The sequence below is a fragment of the Myotis nattereri genome (assembly GCF_964212035.1).
Source record: "Myotis nattereri genome assembly, chromosome: 8".
NCBI classification, from domain to species: Eukaryota; Metazoa; Chordata; class Mammalia; order Chiroptera; family Vespertilionidae; genus Myotis; species Myotis nattereri.
In genome coordinates, this window is record NC_138083.1 from 42563895 (window position 1) to 42583305 (window position 19411).

Sequence of the window (19411 nt, forward strand, 5' to 3'; positions counted from 1 at the left end):
GTGTGGCTCTTCCACAAAATACCACGTGCGGGCGTGCACGTACAGTGCAATTGAAACTTCGTGGCCACACTCAAGGGGCCAAAGAGCCACATGTGGCTCGAGAGCGGCAGTTTGCCAACCACTGGTTTAGGTGAAGTCATGAGGGTGGAGTCCTCATAATGGGATTAGTGGCCTTTTATAAAAAGAGATAGCAGAACTGGCTGGCTGGGTCTCACCCTGTCTCCCTCCCTCCTTCCCTTCCTCCCTCTCTCTCTGCCATGTGAGGATACAGCAAGAAGACAGTTGTCTGCAAGCCTGAAAGAGGGCTCTTACCAGAACCCCACCATGCTGGTACCCTGATCTCAGACTTCCAGCCTCGAGAACTATGAAAAATAGAGGTCTGTTCTTTAAGCCCTCAAGTCTGTGGTATTTGTGATCTGATAATACAGGCAGGGTCTAGGTCAGGGGTTGAGCCCATTCTTGGGTTCATCTGGGGCTCAGGTGTGGTCCGCAGGAGGTCTGGGCTGGATCCATAGCATTGGCCTTCCCCACCCATGTATGGGATTGATGTCTCAGGAGCTGGGGGGCTGAAGGTGCTAAGACTGGCTCAACCTTGTAGTTTTCTGAAAAAGGCATTTTGGAGAGGGTAAGCCAGGCAATCAGAAGGGATAGAGTCTGGAGGCAGGTGGAGAGGAGGCACGGGGTCCAAGACAAACAGCAATTCGCAGAGAACTCTGCTATAGAGCAATGGGAGGATGGAGAGGAGAGGCAGGGGCAGGAGGGCCTGCGGGCGATGGGGCAAAGGTGGAAGGAAATTTCATGCGAGGCCCTCAGCTAAGTACACGACATGCAGAAAATAGCGCTGGCTGGCCAGGACAAAGACACATGTTCCCAAACCAAACCTTGTTCTTGGTCCTGCGTCCCCTGCCCGCTCTCCTCCGAGTTAGAGCAAAGCCCTTCCCGGACTCACAGGCCTGATCTGGTTCCAGCTCTGCCCCTTACCTGGTATCTGCCTTTGTCAAGTAACCTCTTTATGATATTCACCTTTACGAGGGAGGAGGCCAAATGATGACTGCGTCAGCGAGACCCCCATCTGTCAGTCCTCAGAAATGTCGGCCCATGGTGCCGTGATTCCAAAGACTGAACCCCAGTTGTCCCCAAAACTGGTCTGCCCTGAGACCTCAGAGGGTGTAGATGGAGTGGCATTTTCAGTGACATTCAGTGCATGTCCAATTTTCAATGGTCCATTCACCTTTCCCACAACCTTGGGAGGGGCTCCCAGATCAACCTGTCACCTGTCCCCAAACTCACATTGATTTGCCCTGAGTGTTAGCAACCAGTGGGAGTAAACCTCTCAGTCCCATCGCTAGAAAAGGCTGAGGGAGGAAAAGCTGAGCATCCCATGGCGTCTCGGGAACCAGTCACTCCTCTGGGATACTTACTACCAAAGTCAGAACAGGAATGTGATGACAGATGGTGGATTCTGGCAGGGACTTGTCGCCCTGGGAAAGAAATGGCAATCTCTCGTCAGACCCTCCAGAACCATTCAAGAAATGCTCTGAGCTGGTCTGAGGAGCGGCCAGGAGCAGCCTGTGGAGTCCATTCAGGAAAAATGATGCCTCCTAGGCTCTGTGCTGGGAAGCTCTACCACTCATCCTTAAGGCTCATTGCACCTACTTAAGCTCACAGGAACACCGAGTTCACAAAATGCTTTCCAGCCTTGGATGAAATGCCAACACACAGCAAGATTCAGTCATCTTTATTTCTACCCAATGATTCCTTGATCCAACACGTTAATTGTATTTTATCTTCCAAGAGGGAAATAGTGAAGAAGAAGAATGTTGCCAAACTAAGCTACCTTTCTTACCTCCAAATAGTCCTATTTCTAATCAATTAAGTACAAAACAATATTATTTATAGAGTATTCTAAATCCTTTGCCTGTGTTAGCTTAATCCCCACACCATCCCTATAAAGTGGATCCTATCATTATCCCCATTTTGCAGATGAGGAAACTGAGACACAGAGAGATTAAGTGACTTGTTATTGGTTAGTAGTTAATATCATTTTAAAAAATATATTTTTTATTGATTTCAGAGAGGAAGGGAGAGGGAAAAGGAGAGATAGAAACATTAATGATGAGAGAGAATGATCTATCACCAAGATGATACAGCACATAAGAGGTAAATTAGGGATTTAAATCCAGACAACTTGGCTTCAGATCCTTTCTCTCACTGACAAAAATAATCTCCTGTCCTTTATAAGTGAACTTGATGGTGACAGTTCTACCTTTAGCAAGAATTAGAGGTATTTTTAACTGATTCATCTACACTCATTTGCCCAGCCTCACTCACCACCAACTACTCATGTTTTTTAGATGCCTGGGTGATCGGGTATAGAAAGAGGATGATGGCCCCACTAGGGGCCAAGGTCTTTGGCTCAGACAATAGGCACTTAGGAGCTCTTTGCCCACTACAAACCAGAGTGGCCTCGGGTATGTAAGACAGACTCCTGGGGTCTATCCACCCAGATGTGAGGAATAACTGAGAAGGCCAAGACTTCACTAAAGTCACGGGTTCCACCTTCCAAAAGCCATCCAAACAGGGTTTCAGATACAAAGGCATGTGACTAAACAGCTTCCATACTTGTGTCTGGGTTACAGCTGTCCTATTGAATATCCATTTCCTTCTTGCCTTTGAAAGTTCTCCACTGATACTGACACTTTTCAACACTAGCCACATAAAAACATTCCGGCTCTAAATACAGCTGGTATTATACGCTGGGACACAGTAATTCTTTCAGAGTAATTCTGGGAACAAAGTGCTTTCAGGGAGTGGGCAGTAAAATGATATTAACTACCGCCGGCTGGTGTGGCTCAGTGCTTGAGCATCAACCTATGAACCAGGAGGTCACAGTTTGATTCCGGGTCAGGGCACATGCCCCGGTTGCAGCTCGATCCCCAGTGGGGTGCATGCAGGAGGTATCTGATTGATGATTCTCTCTCATCATTGATGTTTCTATCTCTCCTTTTCCCTCTCCCTTCCTCTCTGAAATCAATAAAAATATATTTTTAATGATATTAACTACTAACCAATAACAATATTTGTCACAGGCTAACGTGCACACTTTGCCAACCATTATGCATGAATAATCTCATTTAAATCACAAAAACTTATTTTACTGAGGAAGAAACTGAAGCATAGAGAAGTTAATTGACTTGCTTACAACCACTCAGCTAATAAGTGGAAGATATGAAGAGTGTGGCCTTTGAGGAATTTTATTATTTCCAAACACATGAGGCTGTGGGGATACAAAATAATAGAAATCCCAGTCCCTGCCCCCACAAGTTGACATTCTAACAAAGAGAGGACATAAACGAAACAGAAGTCACTAACTTAATGCAACCAATGTTTATTGAACACATGCTATGTGCCAGTCACTCTTGGTACTGGGGAGACAGTGGCCTCAGGGAGCTTTCAGTTTATTGGGAACACAGACAGGAACAAACAAACAAAAAAGAATTATAAAGAAAAATTATATGAGATAAATGCTGAAGTATTTCATAGAAGATGCTTTGGGATGATTCCTCTGAGGCGGTAATAGCAGGGAGACAGTAAGTATCAGGAAAAAGTAACATTTTCAGGGGCCAGGGATTGGTCCACGAAGCCCTGGGATCTGTGTGCCTGTGCTCAGGAGGGTTGGAGAATGGAGTGGGAGAGGGGGCATGTTTCAGGCGAAGGAATCAGAATGGGCACGCAGGACTGGGCCTGATGCTGGTGAGAGTGGTCAGCTGCTCCATCTGACCACCACACAGCACGTGAGCAGGAGGGAAGGGAGAGGAATTTGGAATTGTGGGAAATGCTGGAGAAGGGAAGGTCTTCTACCGCCTAACGTCTCTTGTGCTTGACCTCGATCCCTCCTCCTGCTGTCTTTGTTCAGGCTCACCCTTCAATCTGATCTCACACTACCATCAGAGGAATGGTCTAAAAAGGCAAACCTTCCCATCCATGACTCACTGCTGCTCCCAAACCCCTCCACAGGCTGGGCATGTTTTCAGGAGAAAGGAACAGGGTCCTTAACTGTGGCACATGGGGCCCTCGGGGCCCAGCCCCACCTGCCCTCCATCTCCTCTCTCTCCTTCAGGCTGCTCAGCCTCCAGGAGCCCTCCCTGTACCCAGCCAGGGACTGACTGCCCTGCAGGACCGGGCATTGCTCCTGGCCTTCGTTCCCACCAGGGCCGAGCTGAAGGAGAGCCAGGGGCTGCTTCACCCTCCCTGCAGCACCACTGGTAATCTATGCTCCTCTCAGCACAGCGGGACTCGATTGTGACTGTCAGAAGAGGCTGCGGAGAGGAGTCTCTCTCTCTAGGTGTGGGTTCCTGGACAGATTTTATCTGTCACTCTGCTGCCTTTCTTTAAATTGTGTTCATCAAGAACACAGTTCCCCATTTGTATGTGCGTCTCGCAGCCTGCTTTCACTATGAGGTAGAAAACATCTATTTGCATTTTCCTCCCTTCCTCCCAACACCCACAACTTTCGGAAAAAAATTTTTCACTCTACAGGGCAAAACACACTGCTATTGATGTTTCCCTCCCTTGGAATGTTTTCTTGGCTCTCCATTCCTCTTGCCTGCGCAGCACACCTGACCTGTGGAAACGCAGAGGTCCCAACAGCACTGATCCATCTCCAAGCCGCTCATTGGCTCAAGTACACAGTTTCACAAGATGGGAGTGGTATGAGGAGTGAGGATCAGCAGGTCCAAAAATAAGGCAACGGGTTCTTGGCCTCTGAGCAGGACTGCAGATTAATTGTTAAACCAGAAAAAAGCCCTTGAGGAATACAGACACAGCTTTGAAGTATCTAGGAACACATTTAATGACCCAAAGACTAACTTTAAGAGATGAAAAAGCTAGTGTTTATTGAACTACTTCTACACAACAAGCCTTTTACGAGCACTGTGCATTAGTGTGAAACAGAGAGGATTCCTTCCCCTAAGAGGCCCACAGTCTACTGAACTGTCCATCATTCCTGACAACAAATAAGCACCCAAAAGGAGGCCTGTGGAAAGGAGAGCAGATGTTTGAGGCTGGACAGATCCATGGGTGACTAAAATTGCCTGTGAACCATGGAGGTGGACTCCAAGTTGAGGGGGGTGAAGAGGGAGGGGAAGGCCTTGGCAAAATTGGAAAGAAGAAGCAGGAAAATCCAATCTATGGATGAAAGGGCAGCTCATGGCAGTTGGCTGCCTCCTGGTATATTGAAGTGAGGGAGAAGGTGGCGTGATTTGTTCACCACTTGTCTTCCATGCTGAACTTGAAGTTGTATGAGAGTGTGGACAATGTTGTTGTTGTTCATCTCTACCCCTAAAATTAAGCAACATGCCTGCCATAGAGTAACTGCTTTATGAATATTATTAAAATTAAACATTAGATGAATAAATGGATGTATTGGATATAAGGTCAGATACACTGTAAGCCAGTTGAGTCAAGCATTTCAACCATGACCTCTGATCTTACTTTGAAACAAAAGAGTGGATAGGGAGATAAGAAAGCTAGTGTTGATTGAACTACTACTATGTAACAAGCCTTTTATGAGCATTAAATCATTTCATTTTCTTAGCCACCCTTTTATTTGGAGAAATTGAGACTTGGAGAGGGTAAATAACTGGCCAACTGTAGGGCGTGATTATAGGGTTAAGCCTCGGACTGACCTGTTGGCAAAGCCACAAACAAGTCCCAGCTTAGAGGGCACAGTCCTCTTAGCATAATTAGGCTTGACCTTATGACGCTCCTTAGATCCTTCCTAGGTAGCTAAGGGGCTGTGGGAGGTGTAGCAAGGGCTGCCAAAACAAGTGAAACTCACAAGAACATTGTAACTATGGTGACCACTACCTTGTTTACCTCTGGCTATAAAATAAAGGCTCAGCTTGCCTCTGGATCTCTCTCTGTGGCTGCAGCCAGGCACAGGAAGATCCACCTAGACCCAGCTTATTCTCTTTGTCTGTCATTTCTTCATCCTTCACCGCCTTCACTCAGGCTTGTGAACCAGCTCAGCCAACATCACACAGCCAGAAAATGGTGGAGCCAGAATTCAGACCCAAGCCTTACTTTGTTATTCTCAGATCCGAGGCTACTGGCACGTCACCGTGCCTGCCATCATTGTCGTAGCATGTTCTGCAGAACCTCAGGCTCCTCAGCCCCCATAGGGGACATCAAGACCAATTCGGTAGTAATGGGGACCGAGAACACAGACACCCACCCAGCTTCAAGCAGAGAAGTTCTCATTTTCTCTACTTCACATGTGGGCCTTCCTGATTTCATCCAACTTTTACTAGGGGGAACAAAAAGGAATTAGGAACCACTGTGCTGGACCATGCTACTTCCTAGAATAATTCTGTGGGATCCTGGTCCGTCACTTCTTCCTTCCGTTCTTACACAAGAAAGACTGGATGACAATGCTGAAATCCTATTGTGCTTCTTAACTGTCCAGAGAGAAGATTAAATGAAAAGCTCGTTTAATGAATGAAAATGGCTGGACCACCTTGAATAAAATTCTAGATGAAGTTGTGATTCCATCAATGGCAGCAAATAGGGGGATATGATCAATTACCAGGTGGATCCTCATTGACTCGTTGCCGGATGCCTAGGCTGATGCCTGCCAATAGCATCTAACTGAGACTCAAAGAGCAAACAGGAGCCAGTCTTTTCGTAACCAGCACATGACAGGATACCGGGATCTTAGTAGACAGTCCACAGAGGCTCATCCACTTACCCATAGAGATGTAACACATGGATATACTGATTCTCGAAGAATTCATAACTGGAAATAATGTCGCCCTCTTCTATGGTTTGACCATTTTTATACCAAGTTACCTCTGGCTTGGGCTGACCTGATGATACAGAAAAAGAACATTCTTATTAAATTAAGTAATTTTACAAAAAAAAAAAATCCTCATAAAGCTATGAACAAGAATGGGTAATAAGCATGTTATCTGCCTACCCTGGGGCTGTGCTGAGGTGGGGATGGGGCATACAGAATGGAAAATGCTGTCTCTAATCTCAAGAAACTATTATGAAAAATTATCTAAAACTTAGAAATAAGGCAAACCATGGATAATATCTTCTTTCAATGTCATATGGGAGCAGAGGTCCATCAAAGAATTATCTAGGGAAATGTACTTAGTTCCACTCAATAATCACTATTGATTAAAATTCCCCCTTTAGTGAATTTACATGTAAACTTGTGGATTTTTGTCCAATAGACCTGCAAATAGTCTCTGTGTCTGGCAGAAAAGTTAACTCCCTAAGTTATGGCTTATTGCCCCGATAGGACATTAGCCACTGTTTTACCTAACCCAGCAATCCTAGCCTAATGTTCCTTTATTAAATTGTCTACTAATACCTAATTCTTCAAATGTTCTCTGATCAGGCCCCAATACTTTCTGGTTCCCTTTTTATTTAAAGAGTTGAAAAAAATCTTTGAAATGTTAATTTCATATTTGCTTAGGAGTTACTTTATCTTTCTCAGAGTTATACATTAACAGTACTTAGAGCTGATTGTAAGTTATGGTACAAAAGAGAGAAGAATGAAGTGGATTAGCAAGTGCCGTGTCTTTCTGAGGGTGAAGGAGTCTGGAATGTAGGTTTCCCAGGCCGGTACTGTGCATATGTGACTGACGTCACCACCGAAAGTGACCTACGCTTTCTCCCTCAGAAGGCTTTCATCTTCCGGGTGATCATTAACTGGAGGTCATGTGAGTAGGTTAATCTGGTAAAGCCCCAGGTATTCCATTCACACCTTGGGATTCCCCCCCCCCCCCCCCCCGTGATGGGGCAGGAAGTTCTAGTGTGTCCCAAAGAGCCTTCTCAGTAGCCTCCATGTCATTGAAAAGGAATTGGAAATGGTAAGAATTCCTTCTTTTTTACAGCAGCGTAGTATTCCATTGTGTAACTGTACCACGTTCTTAATCCACTCATCTGCTGATGGGCACTTAGGCTGTTTCCAAATCCTAGCTATTGTAAATTGTGCTGCTATGAACATAGGTGTAAGAGATCAACTGAAGGACTTGAATGCATGCATATGAGCATAAGCAATGGACACAGACAGTAGGGGGGAGGCATGTGCTGGGGGCTGGGAGCAGAGAAGAAGAGGTCAATGGGGGAAAAGGAGACTCATGTAATACTTTAAACAATAAAGACTTTAAATTAAAAAAAGAAGAAAATGAATTGGAATGTGCTATAGGCACAGGAGGAAAGTCTGGTATTCGGAAAAATACACCTTTCTCAGTCCATCCTAGGAACAGTCTTACATTTTCTGTCTTATTTATCTCATGATTTTTGGCAAGCAACCCCAGACACCACTAAGAGAAGGACTCTATGTTCTTCTGAGACCCGAACCTTGGAGATACCTGGGACTGCTCAGAGCCCACCCTCTCTCCCTGTCCATGTCTCATCTAACTTGGGGTCTCCCGGCAGGACTACCTCCGTGCCAACACCATGAATGTGCTGAGTGGCAACTGCGGGTGTTCCTCTTTGCCTCCCCCTCCAGGCAGGCGCCTGAATAATCAGTCTCTGGAGCCAGGAGAAGACAGACCTGCATGCAAGGACTCGTCCTTCATCCGCAGTGTGTGGCTGAATCTCTTTCAGACAAATGACTAAACCACCAAAAATGAGCTTCCCTGAGAAGCCATCAAAGAGGTTGCTGGCCATAATTCATGTCCACCTGTTCCCATCAGCCTGTGTCTCCCTTTGAGTCTGTTTTATTCTATTCCTTTTTAGGGAGCATTGAATTGCTCTTTTTGTGTGTGTGCGTGACTTTTTCGAAGAAAGTAAGCAAAGTATGCATGAGCTGGTTCCGGGGCACTCGTTGTGCTCTCTGGGGCTCCGGTGTTCCATTCAGACTGATCAGAGCTCAATGATCCTCCAGCTGCTCCGTGGCTGACGGTTTGTTTCCCTTTGTGCGATACAGATCTGAGCAATCAGCCAGAAATGAGACTTGCACAGTGAATTGTACCTTGTGGGTGGTTCTCTTTTCTCCCTCTGTTTGTTGGAAACCTCCCCAAAATCCTACCTTTGTTTTTAAAACCAACCTGCAGGCCACAGATTGAGACCCACCTCCAACTTTTCACAAGAACTTAGCTAATGTGTGTGTGTGGCGGCGAGGGGTGGAGGGGGGTGGTGGTTAGGGGGCGGGGGCGGGAGTATTGGGTATGTCCAAACACTGGGGCTTTCTGGGGAGACAAGAGGGCCCTGTTCTGAAGCTCAGGAGTGGAGCTGTGCCTGTCCCTCTATCTGAATGGCTATGGACACACCCCAAGAAAGAGAGGGGCCTAGCTCTGGACTTGGAGAGGCTGAGGGCACATCCTACACTCCAGCATCCAGACAGACCAGACTCTGCTAGGACTCTGGCTAAGGAAGTGCCACCATTTCAGAGGCTGGCCCCACTCTCCGGACTTAGAAGAAGGGATCAGGGAGAGAAGAGTTTTCTGTCTGTCCTCACAAAACACCACTGGGGCCTCCGTGTTTTTGAGGGTAGAGGCATAATCCAAGAAAGAAAGAAAACAGTGCACCAGGTACAAGATTCCACTTTCCTACCCAATTATTCTTCTACTTTCTTTTCATCAATCCTTTCCACATGTGTGTGTGTGTGGGGGGGGGGGGGGGGCGCGGTTTGTACAAATTCTGAGTCAGCTCTGGGCTATTTATTCTCTGGCCCAGGAGGAATTCCAGGCCCCTCCTTTTCCTCCACTGGGCACCTCTGCCTGGTGTTAACCTTTTCACTGCTGACTAGCACACCCGAAGAAGGTAAGCAGTGGGGACACGAATTTAGCCAGTTTGGGGATAGCAATAAAAGGACAATGGAAGAAGGGGTCAATAAATGGTCTGAGGTGAGGTTATTCACATGCTCCCATGGGCCACAGGAAATTAAGGGAGGATTATCTGGAAAAACAACCAGTGTGGAAGTTGCCTAACCAAGAACCACAACATGAAGTGATGATCAGTAAATGTGTCCAGGAAGTGAAATCTTTTAGGGGGGGGGGGGAAATCATAGGTTTAATTGCTCAACTGGCTACTTGGAATAAAATTCCCAGGTAATTTTCCCAGGTGATGTTTTAGTCATGCCTTTGTGGGCCAAAGAACCTGATCGGCAGGGAGATAGATGTCAGAGGGTGATCGGCTAGTGATGGTTACCAGATATTATGCAGCGAAGCACGGTGTCTGACTTCTCAGGGACCTTCTGGGAGAGCAGCATGGATAAGAAACACAGTGTGTGCCTCTGAGGCCCTCCTGAGTCCGTCATCCTCTCATGCCACGTGGATCTGAAAAATAAAGGTGCCCAGCATCACCATTTGTTTGGGGACTCGTCTGACTTTCCCAGGAGTTAGAGAGAAGGAGGAGGAGTGTGGCGCTGCTCCCAGGCTTATCCAAGGCTGGGATTGGCGCTCACACCAGTGGAACCTGGAAAGCAAAGAGCGCCCTCTGCGCCTGCGTGAACCCAGCCCTATATAAGCCAGTGCAGGTGCAGTTCTGGAAGCCAGGCTTTCCTTAGAGTGCACTCTCTTGATTCATCAAGCTCCTCCCTTCCTCCTGTCTCTCCACCTTGTTTTCAGTAAACCTCTTATTTTTAAAATATATTTTTATTGATTTCAGAGAGGAAGAGAGAGAGAAACATCAACAATGAGAATTATTGATCGGCTGCCTCCTGCATGCCCTATACTGGGGATCAAGCCCACAACCCAGGCATGTGCCCTGACCAGGAATCCAACCGTGACCTCCTGGTTCATAGGTCAACCACTGAGCCACGCCGGCTGGGCAGTAAACCTCTATTTTTAAATCTGTTTCGCCTCCTCTCTTGATTGCTATCTTGCGGGGAGGGGGCAAGAGCCCCCTTCACTGGTGACACTCAGACAGGCTTTCTCACCACAGCACTGCTGGCATGTGGGCCCGGCATTTTGTTGTGGGGTCTGTCCTGTGCGTTGTAGGATATTTAGCCAAATCCCTGGCTTCAACCCACTGGATGCCAGTTGCAACCCTCCCCGAAGTGGTGACAATCAAAAATGTCTGCAGACATTGTCGATGTCCCTGGGGAAGGGCAGCCCTGGTTGAGAACCCCCAGTCCTAGAGGATGGCAGGACAGCCAGAGCCCAGATGGACAGGAAAGACACTCATGAGCCACAGCTGGGGCCACCTCCTCTCATTTCTCTTTCTTTCTCTCCTCCAAGTCTCTCCATATTAGACTCAAAAAGTGCATATTTGCCTCCAAAAAGAAGAGCTGATTAAATGCAAAGGAATCTCCAGGTGGGAGGTGTTCTGAAATTGGGAAAGTACTGCCCGCAAGAGCACTAGACAGGTACCCCCGGAGGGTGATGACAGTGTTTTCCCACAAACATGCTTTCATTGCTACAAGTCGACCTTAACATCTGATTGGTCGCCAGGTGTGTTATTCATTCCATCTCTTTAAACTACCTAGTGGTTTCAGCCCCTTCTGCATCTTACAGATGAGGACAGTGAGGCTTCGAGAGGTTCAACCCTTGTTCACCATCATGAAGCTCAAGTGACTGCTGCCCTAGGCCGCCCTTCATGGCTGTGCTGTGCACAACTCACACAGATCTGGGGCAGCCCTGAGAACCAGTTCTGTCTGAACCCAGGGGACCCTTGGCACCCCATCATCCGGGCACAGTGCTAGCACCACTCTGCCCAATCTAGCCTTTGTGGTGCCCTGAGCTTGGAGAAATTTTGCTCTGTCCAGAGTCGGGTCCTCACACACCATGGAGCTCAGGAAAAGGAACGCCCACTGCACAGTAGATGCATTTAGCGTGAGCAGGAGAGGGGCACTCAAACGCTGCAAATGGTGACTCCAGGGATGCTGAGGGTCCTAAAACAAGCCTGAGCTAAGTTCTGGGTGGGAGAGGCTGGATCTAAACACCACAGCTGTATCGTGGAGGAGAAACTCCTCTCCATATGGGTGTAACTGCCCCTTTAACTTTCAGAACCAATCCTCCCTCTTTCCTGTCACTTTTCCAGGTTGTTCCAGATACCCCGAGAGACGGCTTGCCAAAGACACATCCCCTGACAACAGGTCAAGGTTTCACAGCACCTGAACACCGCCGGATGAGCGGGAAGTGAGTAGTCAGAGAGGGACTTGGGGTGGGAGGTAAACATGTCCGAGGGCCTTGGCCTCTGCTCAGGACTGGCTGTGTCATTTGCAGGCCTGGTGCAAGATGCAAATGAGGGATTTGTTGTTCAAACATGATTAAGATATTTAAGAGGGCAATAGCAGCCAATTAAACCAAGCACTGGGAACCTTCTGGGCACAGGGCCCTGTGTGAAGGCATGGACTGTGGGCCCAGGAGGCCGGCCCTGCCTGGTAGAGCCTCCCGTGGAACATTCTGCTCACAAACGCCTGCTAGTCCTGCCCCCTGAGGCCACACCTGCTGCTTCTGGTGTCCCCACAGCATTTCCTTAACCTCAAGACGTCTGTTTAGATGTTCTGTTTTCAGACTTTGAAAACAAAAAAAGCGTTCCCTATGTGAAACCCGAAAGGTCTCTGAACATCAGGGTTAAAATTTTTAATTTAGGAGAATACACTTCCCTTTCTCAGGAAGAGGGTGTGCAGGAGCTGAGGTTTAACCAACCCATGAAAAGGGTAGAAAACGCTGTAAGTTGAAGAAGTTGTATATTAGCATCAAAAAGGAAAAAACCACTTGGGTGTGAAACAGAGCCCGTGGGCTGCAAGGGAAGTTTGAGGGCTGCAGGGATATGTGGGGAAGATGGAACCAGTGAGATTAAAGGGAGAATTTTAAGACATTTTGGTCTGTGGTGATGAATTGGATCCTTTTGACATTCTTTAATAAAGACGTGAATTGCATTTCCAGTTATTTGTTGTTATAGGACATTTTAAATGCAACCACGCTGAGATTGGACCACAGGGGGGGGGGGTCCCTGGCTAACATGTGTTATATTTAAAAGCATCATAGGCCCCTCTCGATGTAGACGGTAAATTGGTTGCACAGAAAAGGAAGAAAATCCATCTGCAGGGTGGCAAGTAGACCCCTCCATCCCAGATTAAGTGACAGGTATGCTTGATGGTTGAGGATTGGAAGGTTCTACTGAGTATGAACAGGTCACAGTTGACATGTATTTGTATTTAGTTAAAAGTCATAGGGATATCTAATGGGAAGGTTGTTCTTAACAAGGTTGAAAGAAGTATCTAAAAACAATTCAAAAGGGCAATGTTCATGCTAGCCATCTTGCACAAGAATGAAAATGTTTAAACTTGGTGAGTGTTATTGAGTTATTGTTGAATCGAGGAATAAGCCAGAGCAAGTGTGGGTCTAAGTGCAGAGAGGACCAGGAAAATGGGTGGTGACACGCTGCCCTCCCGCTGCTGGGGAAACTGGGTCCATCCCTGCACAGCACGTGCAGAGAGAAGCCGCCTGTTACCACCATGCGTTTACTCAGCCCATTCTGAGGTCTGAGCTGGAGCTCTGGGTGTGATTTGAGACAAAAGTTGATATTTCTCCGGATTATTGAATAAATAACTTCCAGGGCTCAATATAAGCATAAGAGAGGAAGAAGGGAATCTAAATCCAATTTCAAATTTTTTATGGTATTTCACAACTAGAAGGCAATTTGTATTCACAATCTCATCTACGAGAGAGAGAGAGAGAGAGAGAGAGAGAGAGAGAGAGAGAGAGAGAGAAATGATATAAAGAGACAGAGAGGGTTAGATTTAGAATCATCCCCTAAATAAAGATACTTTGTGCATTTATTGCTGGTCTAGTAAATTTCCCAAAGATGAGGGATATGCAATTTATATATGTTGAATCCACAAGTTAGTATATTGATTTGGACAAGGCACATAGTCAGGCTTCATTATCCAAGAAGGGCAGTGGACCAGGAGTCAGGAGTTGTCGCCCTCAAACACTTCCATTTATCAGTTTGAATGGTGACCTAGCACAATTGGTGAACGGTCCGGAGCCAGCCTCCCTCGGTTCAGATTCTTCTCCTGACTTAGCTCAATAGACATGTCACAACCTCTCTGTGCCTCAGACTCCTCCACTGTAAAACGGAGGCGTGCTAGCTGTAGATGCTTCATAGGTTGCTGTGAAAATTAAATGAATTGTTGCCTATAAAACACTTTGTACAGTGCCTGGCACAAAAGCACAGGCTTAATAAATGTTAGCACTCATTTTTTTTAAGTGCAGCTTCAAGTTGGGCACCAGTTCATCTGACTTGTTGACGGGCAGTGATGCTGATATCTCTGTAAAACGTCTTTTTTAACAACTTTAAAGAGATGTAATTCACATACAGTTCACCCACTTGGGAGTGTACAATTCAATGGCTTTCAGTGTATTCAGAGTTGTGCAACCACCACCACAATCAATTTTAGAACATTCTTAGCACTTCAAAAGGAACCCTACACCCCTTGGCTTTCCCCTCTCCATCTTCTCGTCCTCCCCTGGAACACACATCCAGCCCTGGGCAACCACTGATCTACTTTATGTCTCTATGGACCCACCTATCCTGGACATTTTATACTAACAGAATCATATAAAATGTGATCCTGTGTGGCTGGCTTCTGTCCTTGAGCATCTTGTCAAGGTTCATCCGTGATGTAGCAGGTACCAGCACTTCAGTCCTTCTGTGGCTGATCTGCAGCTTCCTTAGAAATAGCCATTGTGGCAAAGGGATGATCCCCTGCTCTCCACACTCCTAGGAGTCTTACCCAGACAAGGTGGGTGGTGAGGCAGAGAGGGGGCTCTCCTGGTGGAAAACTCTCCTGACCGGCAAGCAGCATAGGACCACACCCAGGCTTTGTCACTTGCTGTGGCCAAATCTACCTGCAGCTCTGCCACTTACCTAGCCCAGGTACCAAGCCTGTGTCCTCATCTGTAGAAAAAGATAATGATACTGTTCTAAGACTTAGAATAATGTACGTCAGTGGCCTAGGAAAAACCTGTCATATAATAGGTTTTCAAGATGGCAATCGTTAGGCTGCAAGGAAAGACTTCATTTGTTTCAGCCTTTTCGGCTGTGGGTTACCACAGTGATTTTTTTTTTAAGTGATATACCAATTAATGTCTAAAAATATCTCCTGGTATACCAGCCATCTGTCATCATAATTTACAAGACATGACTCCTCATATCCCCATTCTCAGGGTCCACCGCTAAGGATGGAGGGAAGGAAGGGCAAATCAGGCAGCCCAGAGTTGAGGTGACACCGAGGACCTCCTGCGGCATCTATGACTCCTCCCCAGGTGACTGCTTCCTGACAGCGATGTCCCACAGGTGACTACACTGACGAACACACCGGTTGACTCACATAGTTGGTTCAGTCACCGCAGGCGCGGGCGCTGACTATGAAGGAAAGAACAGTTAAGTCAGGCGTGTTTCATGTTTCGTGGCTCCTCTGAAGGCGAGAACCCTTGAAGACAGATTTATCATTCTGTGCTAGAGCTGGATACCAGTATAGGATTACTGACATTCAGAGAAGGGGCCGTGGTGGGGTTCACAGACAACCTTGGCGAAAGAACCCGTTAACCGCAAAGAAGACAAGATTTGCGTTTTTGAGCTGTTTGCTTTCTTTTAAAAATGTTTTATCTTGAATCTTACAAAGCCTAAATGCGTACATTCCTATTCTTTAAAATACGTAAAAGGTAAAGCCTCCCATAAGCATTAACCCTCATCGCAGGACTTTCCCAAGAGGAGGTGCTGGCTGTCCTTTTGGGCATCTTTCTCTCCATGGACATATCTAGTCCTTTAAATACACTGAGTGGCCAGATTCTTATGACCACCCCACACCCCATCAGTACTTCATTGACACTTCCAAAAATACTGAACACTGAAAACTTCCTAAGCAAATACTCTCAAGGTTTTATTATCATTTGCATAACTAATTCACTTCATTGTACTGAAGGGGTGGTCATAATAATCTGGCCGGTCATAAGAATCTGGCCACTCAGTGTATATATTTATAATGTTGTTGTATGTATGGCATTAACCTGCATATTCTTGCCATGCAGTCGGCTTATCTTACTTAATAGTATGTTCTGGAAGTCTTACAAGGTCAAGCCAACCCAGGAAGGTTGCATCATTTTGTAAAAACTGCTCGATGATCTCAGTGCTGCGTGGCACGGCAATACCACGCTCAACCTGTCTGTTCTTGTGTTGATGACGTGTATCTTGGCTGGAGTTTTGTAGACTGACAACCGTGTCTCAGAGAACACTGTGGTCCGTGCCATCTTGGGCACATAAGTGGTTCTCTGGTCTAAATGCCAGGAGATGGGATTGCTGGATAGCAAGTACTCAGGGGCAGCATTCACATATTACATTTGGATAGCTACTCCAACATGGGCGGGGCCCTTCACAGAATAGCAGAAGGCTCAGGTGACCAAGCACCCAAATTCCCAGGTTCAGCTCTGCCCCTTACTAGCTTATCTCCTCTCTGCCTCAGTTTCTTCATCTACAAAACTAAGACAGTGGCAGTAATGACTTCATTTGGCTTTTAGGAAAATCAGGTGAGTATAAAGCTCTTCCAAATAGCATAGCAAGCACTACATGCATTAGCTATCAGGGGATTAGGGTTTAACATGAGCAAAATTACAAAAATATCCTCGCCTCAAACTGGGGGAGAACAGGTCAGAGGTTATGGGAGAAGTCTTTGAATATTTAAAACGCTCCACTGAAGCCAGGTTTTATTTTGGCTAATCTGCCCCACGCAGATAGCGTGGCTGCTGTCTACTGAAGGAGCCAGGGAAGAGCCCTCGGCCACACAGATAACCTAACCAGCCCTCCTGGAGGGACAGGAAAGCCAGCTGTCAAGTGATCTCACTGGGGACAGGAGGGATTAGGTCTGATTACCCAGCCTAATCCAATGGCATCTGGGTTTCTGATTTTGCCATCTGAGTTACCATAGATTGGGGTGCCACACCCACAGCCACTTAATACCAGTCCCATATTAGTTAGGGGAAAGTACCCTCTCGAGATGGGTTCTGGAAATGTTAGGGGGTGAGGTGGAGGGAGGCAGACCAGGTGGGGAGAGACAACTAAGGTTTTTGGGGTGTCTTCTATGTGTCAGCCCCCAGGCTGGGCACTTGGGAAACATGGCATTTAGTCCTCACAGCTACTAGTAAATGAACAGCTGGGTGTTCTTTCCCGTTTCACAGTCAGTGACTTGGAAGCGTAAGGGAACTTCAGTAGGTTGATGTAACAAATCTAATTCCTCACTGCCTGCAAGTGCCAGGGCTGGGCGAAGAGTCAGGTATTGCAGCTCAAGCATTGTGCTCATCTTGGGTATGATTTTAGGGTTGCATATGAGAAACAGAGGCAAGAAAACAATGCTCACCATCACTAGTCATTATGGAAAAGCAAATTAAACCACAAGGAGAGAGCATTCAGCATGACTATAATAACATAGACAGCCAAACAGCCAAACGGGTGCGGACATGGATAAAACGACCCTCAAACGTGGCTGGTGGGAATGTAAAATGGCACAGACGCTTTGGAAAACAGTTTGGCAGATTCTTAAAATGTTAAATATAAATTTACCAAAAGACCCAGAAATTCCATTCCTAGGCATCCACCCAAGAGAAATGAAACCATTTAACCACACAAAGACTTTCATGCAAATGTTCTTAGCAGGATTATTCATAATTACCAAAAATTGGAAATAACCTAAAGGTCCATTGGAAACCATCTGAATGCCTAACTAGTGAATAGACAAAATATGGTATAGCCCTACAATGGAATGCCATGGAATAATAACAGAAAACAAACTCGAACGCATGGTCCAACATGGACAAACCTCAAAAACATTGTCATTACTGTGGTCAGTGAAAGAAGTCAGACACAAGATGCCACATGTTATATGACTCCATTTATATAAAACTAGAGGCCCCGGTGGGGTCCCTTGGCCTGGCCTTTGGGGATCAGGCCAAAACTGGCTCTCTGACATCCCCCGAGGGGTCCCGGATTGCGAGAGGGCACAGGCCAGGCTGAGGGACCACACCCCACCGGTGCACGATGGGGGCCAGGAGGGATCACAGGAGGGTTCCAGGGTGTGTCCAGCCCATCTTGCCCAGTCCCAATCGGCCAAACCCCAGCAGAAAGCTAACCTACTGGTCAGAGCGTCTGCCCCCTGGTGGTTAGTGCATGTCATAGCGACTGGTCGAACAGTTGAATGGACACTTAGCATATTAGGCTTTTATTATATAGGATTTCCAAAAAAGCTATAGAGCCACAAAGTAGATTAGTGGTTGCTAAAGGTGGCAGCAGTGGACAGAACATTAATTAGCAATCAATAGACATGAGGGACATTTTTGGGGTGATGAAAATGTTCTAAAACTGATCTATGGTGATGATTGTGCACCTTGATAAAATTACTAAAAACATCATTGAACACTTACACACTGTGTAAAATATACCTCAATAAAGTTACTTTTTAAAATAGAGAATGAAGAAGACAGACATTTAGTAAGCACCTATTATATTCCTTGCAACATTGCTTGTGATAGCAAAAGACTGGAAGTCACATAAATACCCATCAATCAGAATCTAAATAAAATAAAATAAAATAATAAAAATCTAGTTATAGTGTATCTATACAATGAAATTTTTAATAGCAATAGGCACTAAAAAATAGAGCGGTTCTCTCTGGCCAGTGTGGCTCAGTTGGTTGAGCATCATGCCATGCACCAAGAGGTCACTGTTTCGATTCTCAGTCAGGGCACATGCCTGGGTTGTGGGCTCAATCGCCAGTAAGGGGCCTGCAGGAGGCAGCCAACTGATCTCTCTCTCTCTCTCTCTTTCTCTTTTTCCACTCTCTCTCTAAAATCAATAAAAACACATTATTACAAAATAAGGCAGTTCTGTATGCACTGATATGGAATAATCTCCAAGATATATTATTAAATGAAATAAACAAAGTAAAAAAGAAAGTGTAGAGTATGCTAACACTTGTATAAGAAAAAAAAAAGAATATTCCAATATGCTTGTGTATACACATAATGATTCTAGAAATACACAGGGAACTGGGAAGCTGGTTGCCCCAGGCCAACTAACTGAGAAGGGAGGGATGCTAGTTGAGGACAGCGATTTTCTCTGCATATCCTTTTGGATGCTTTTTAATGTATAAATGTTACCCAATACACAGGTACAATCTGACTTTTAAATATGAATAGTGAGCAACTCCATGTGCCCACAGTGTGCCTGGCACACAGATACAGGGGACTGTGAACACACATGTAGCTGCTGCTCTGCGCCCAGGATTCGTTTTGAACTTTTTGTTTAAAGATGAAAAAGAAAGTCTTCCCATTGATACTCCTGTGCTCTGCTACTTAAAATCTGTGGCAGTTTCCAGTTCTTTACAGAGAGGTTTTTAAAAAATCGCTCAGGGTTAAATGAAACCTGTGAGAGGGTTTAGTACAGCGGTTCT

The 19411-nt window shown here is 46.0% G+C and overlaps 1 protein-coding gene across 1 annotated transcript in view; it reads right to left on the reverse strand.

Moving 5' to 3' along the window:
- The window catches only part of ALPK2 (alpha kinase 2), an 83324-nt gene extending 73042 nt beyond the window's left edge, over window positions 1-10282 (reverse strand). Inside the window, exons 1-2 of the mRNA XM_081098004.1 lie at window positions 10168-10282; window positions 6749-6866 (exon numbers count right to left, since the gene is read on the reverse strand). Coding sequence (XP_080954130.1) covers window positions 6749-6866; window positions 10168-10276 — 227 coding nt within the window. The 5' untranslated portion in view covers window positions 10277-10282. The remainder of the gene's footprint in view (window positions 1-6748; window positions 6867-10167) is intronic.
- Window positions 10283-19411: the final 9129 nt, after the last annotated feature.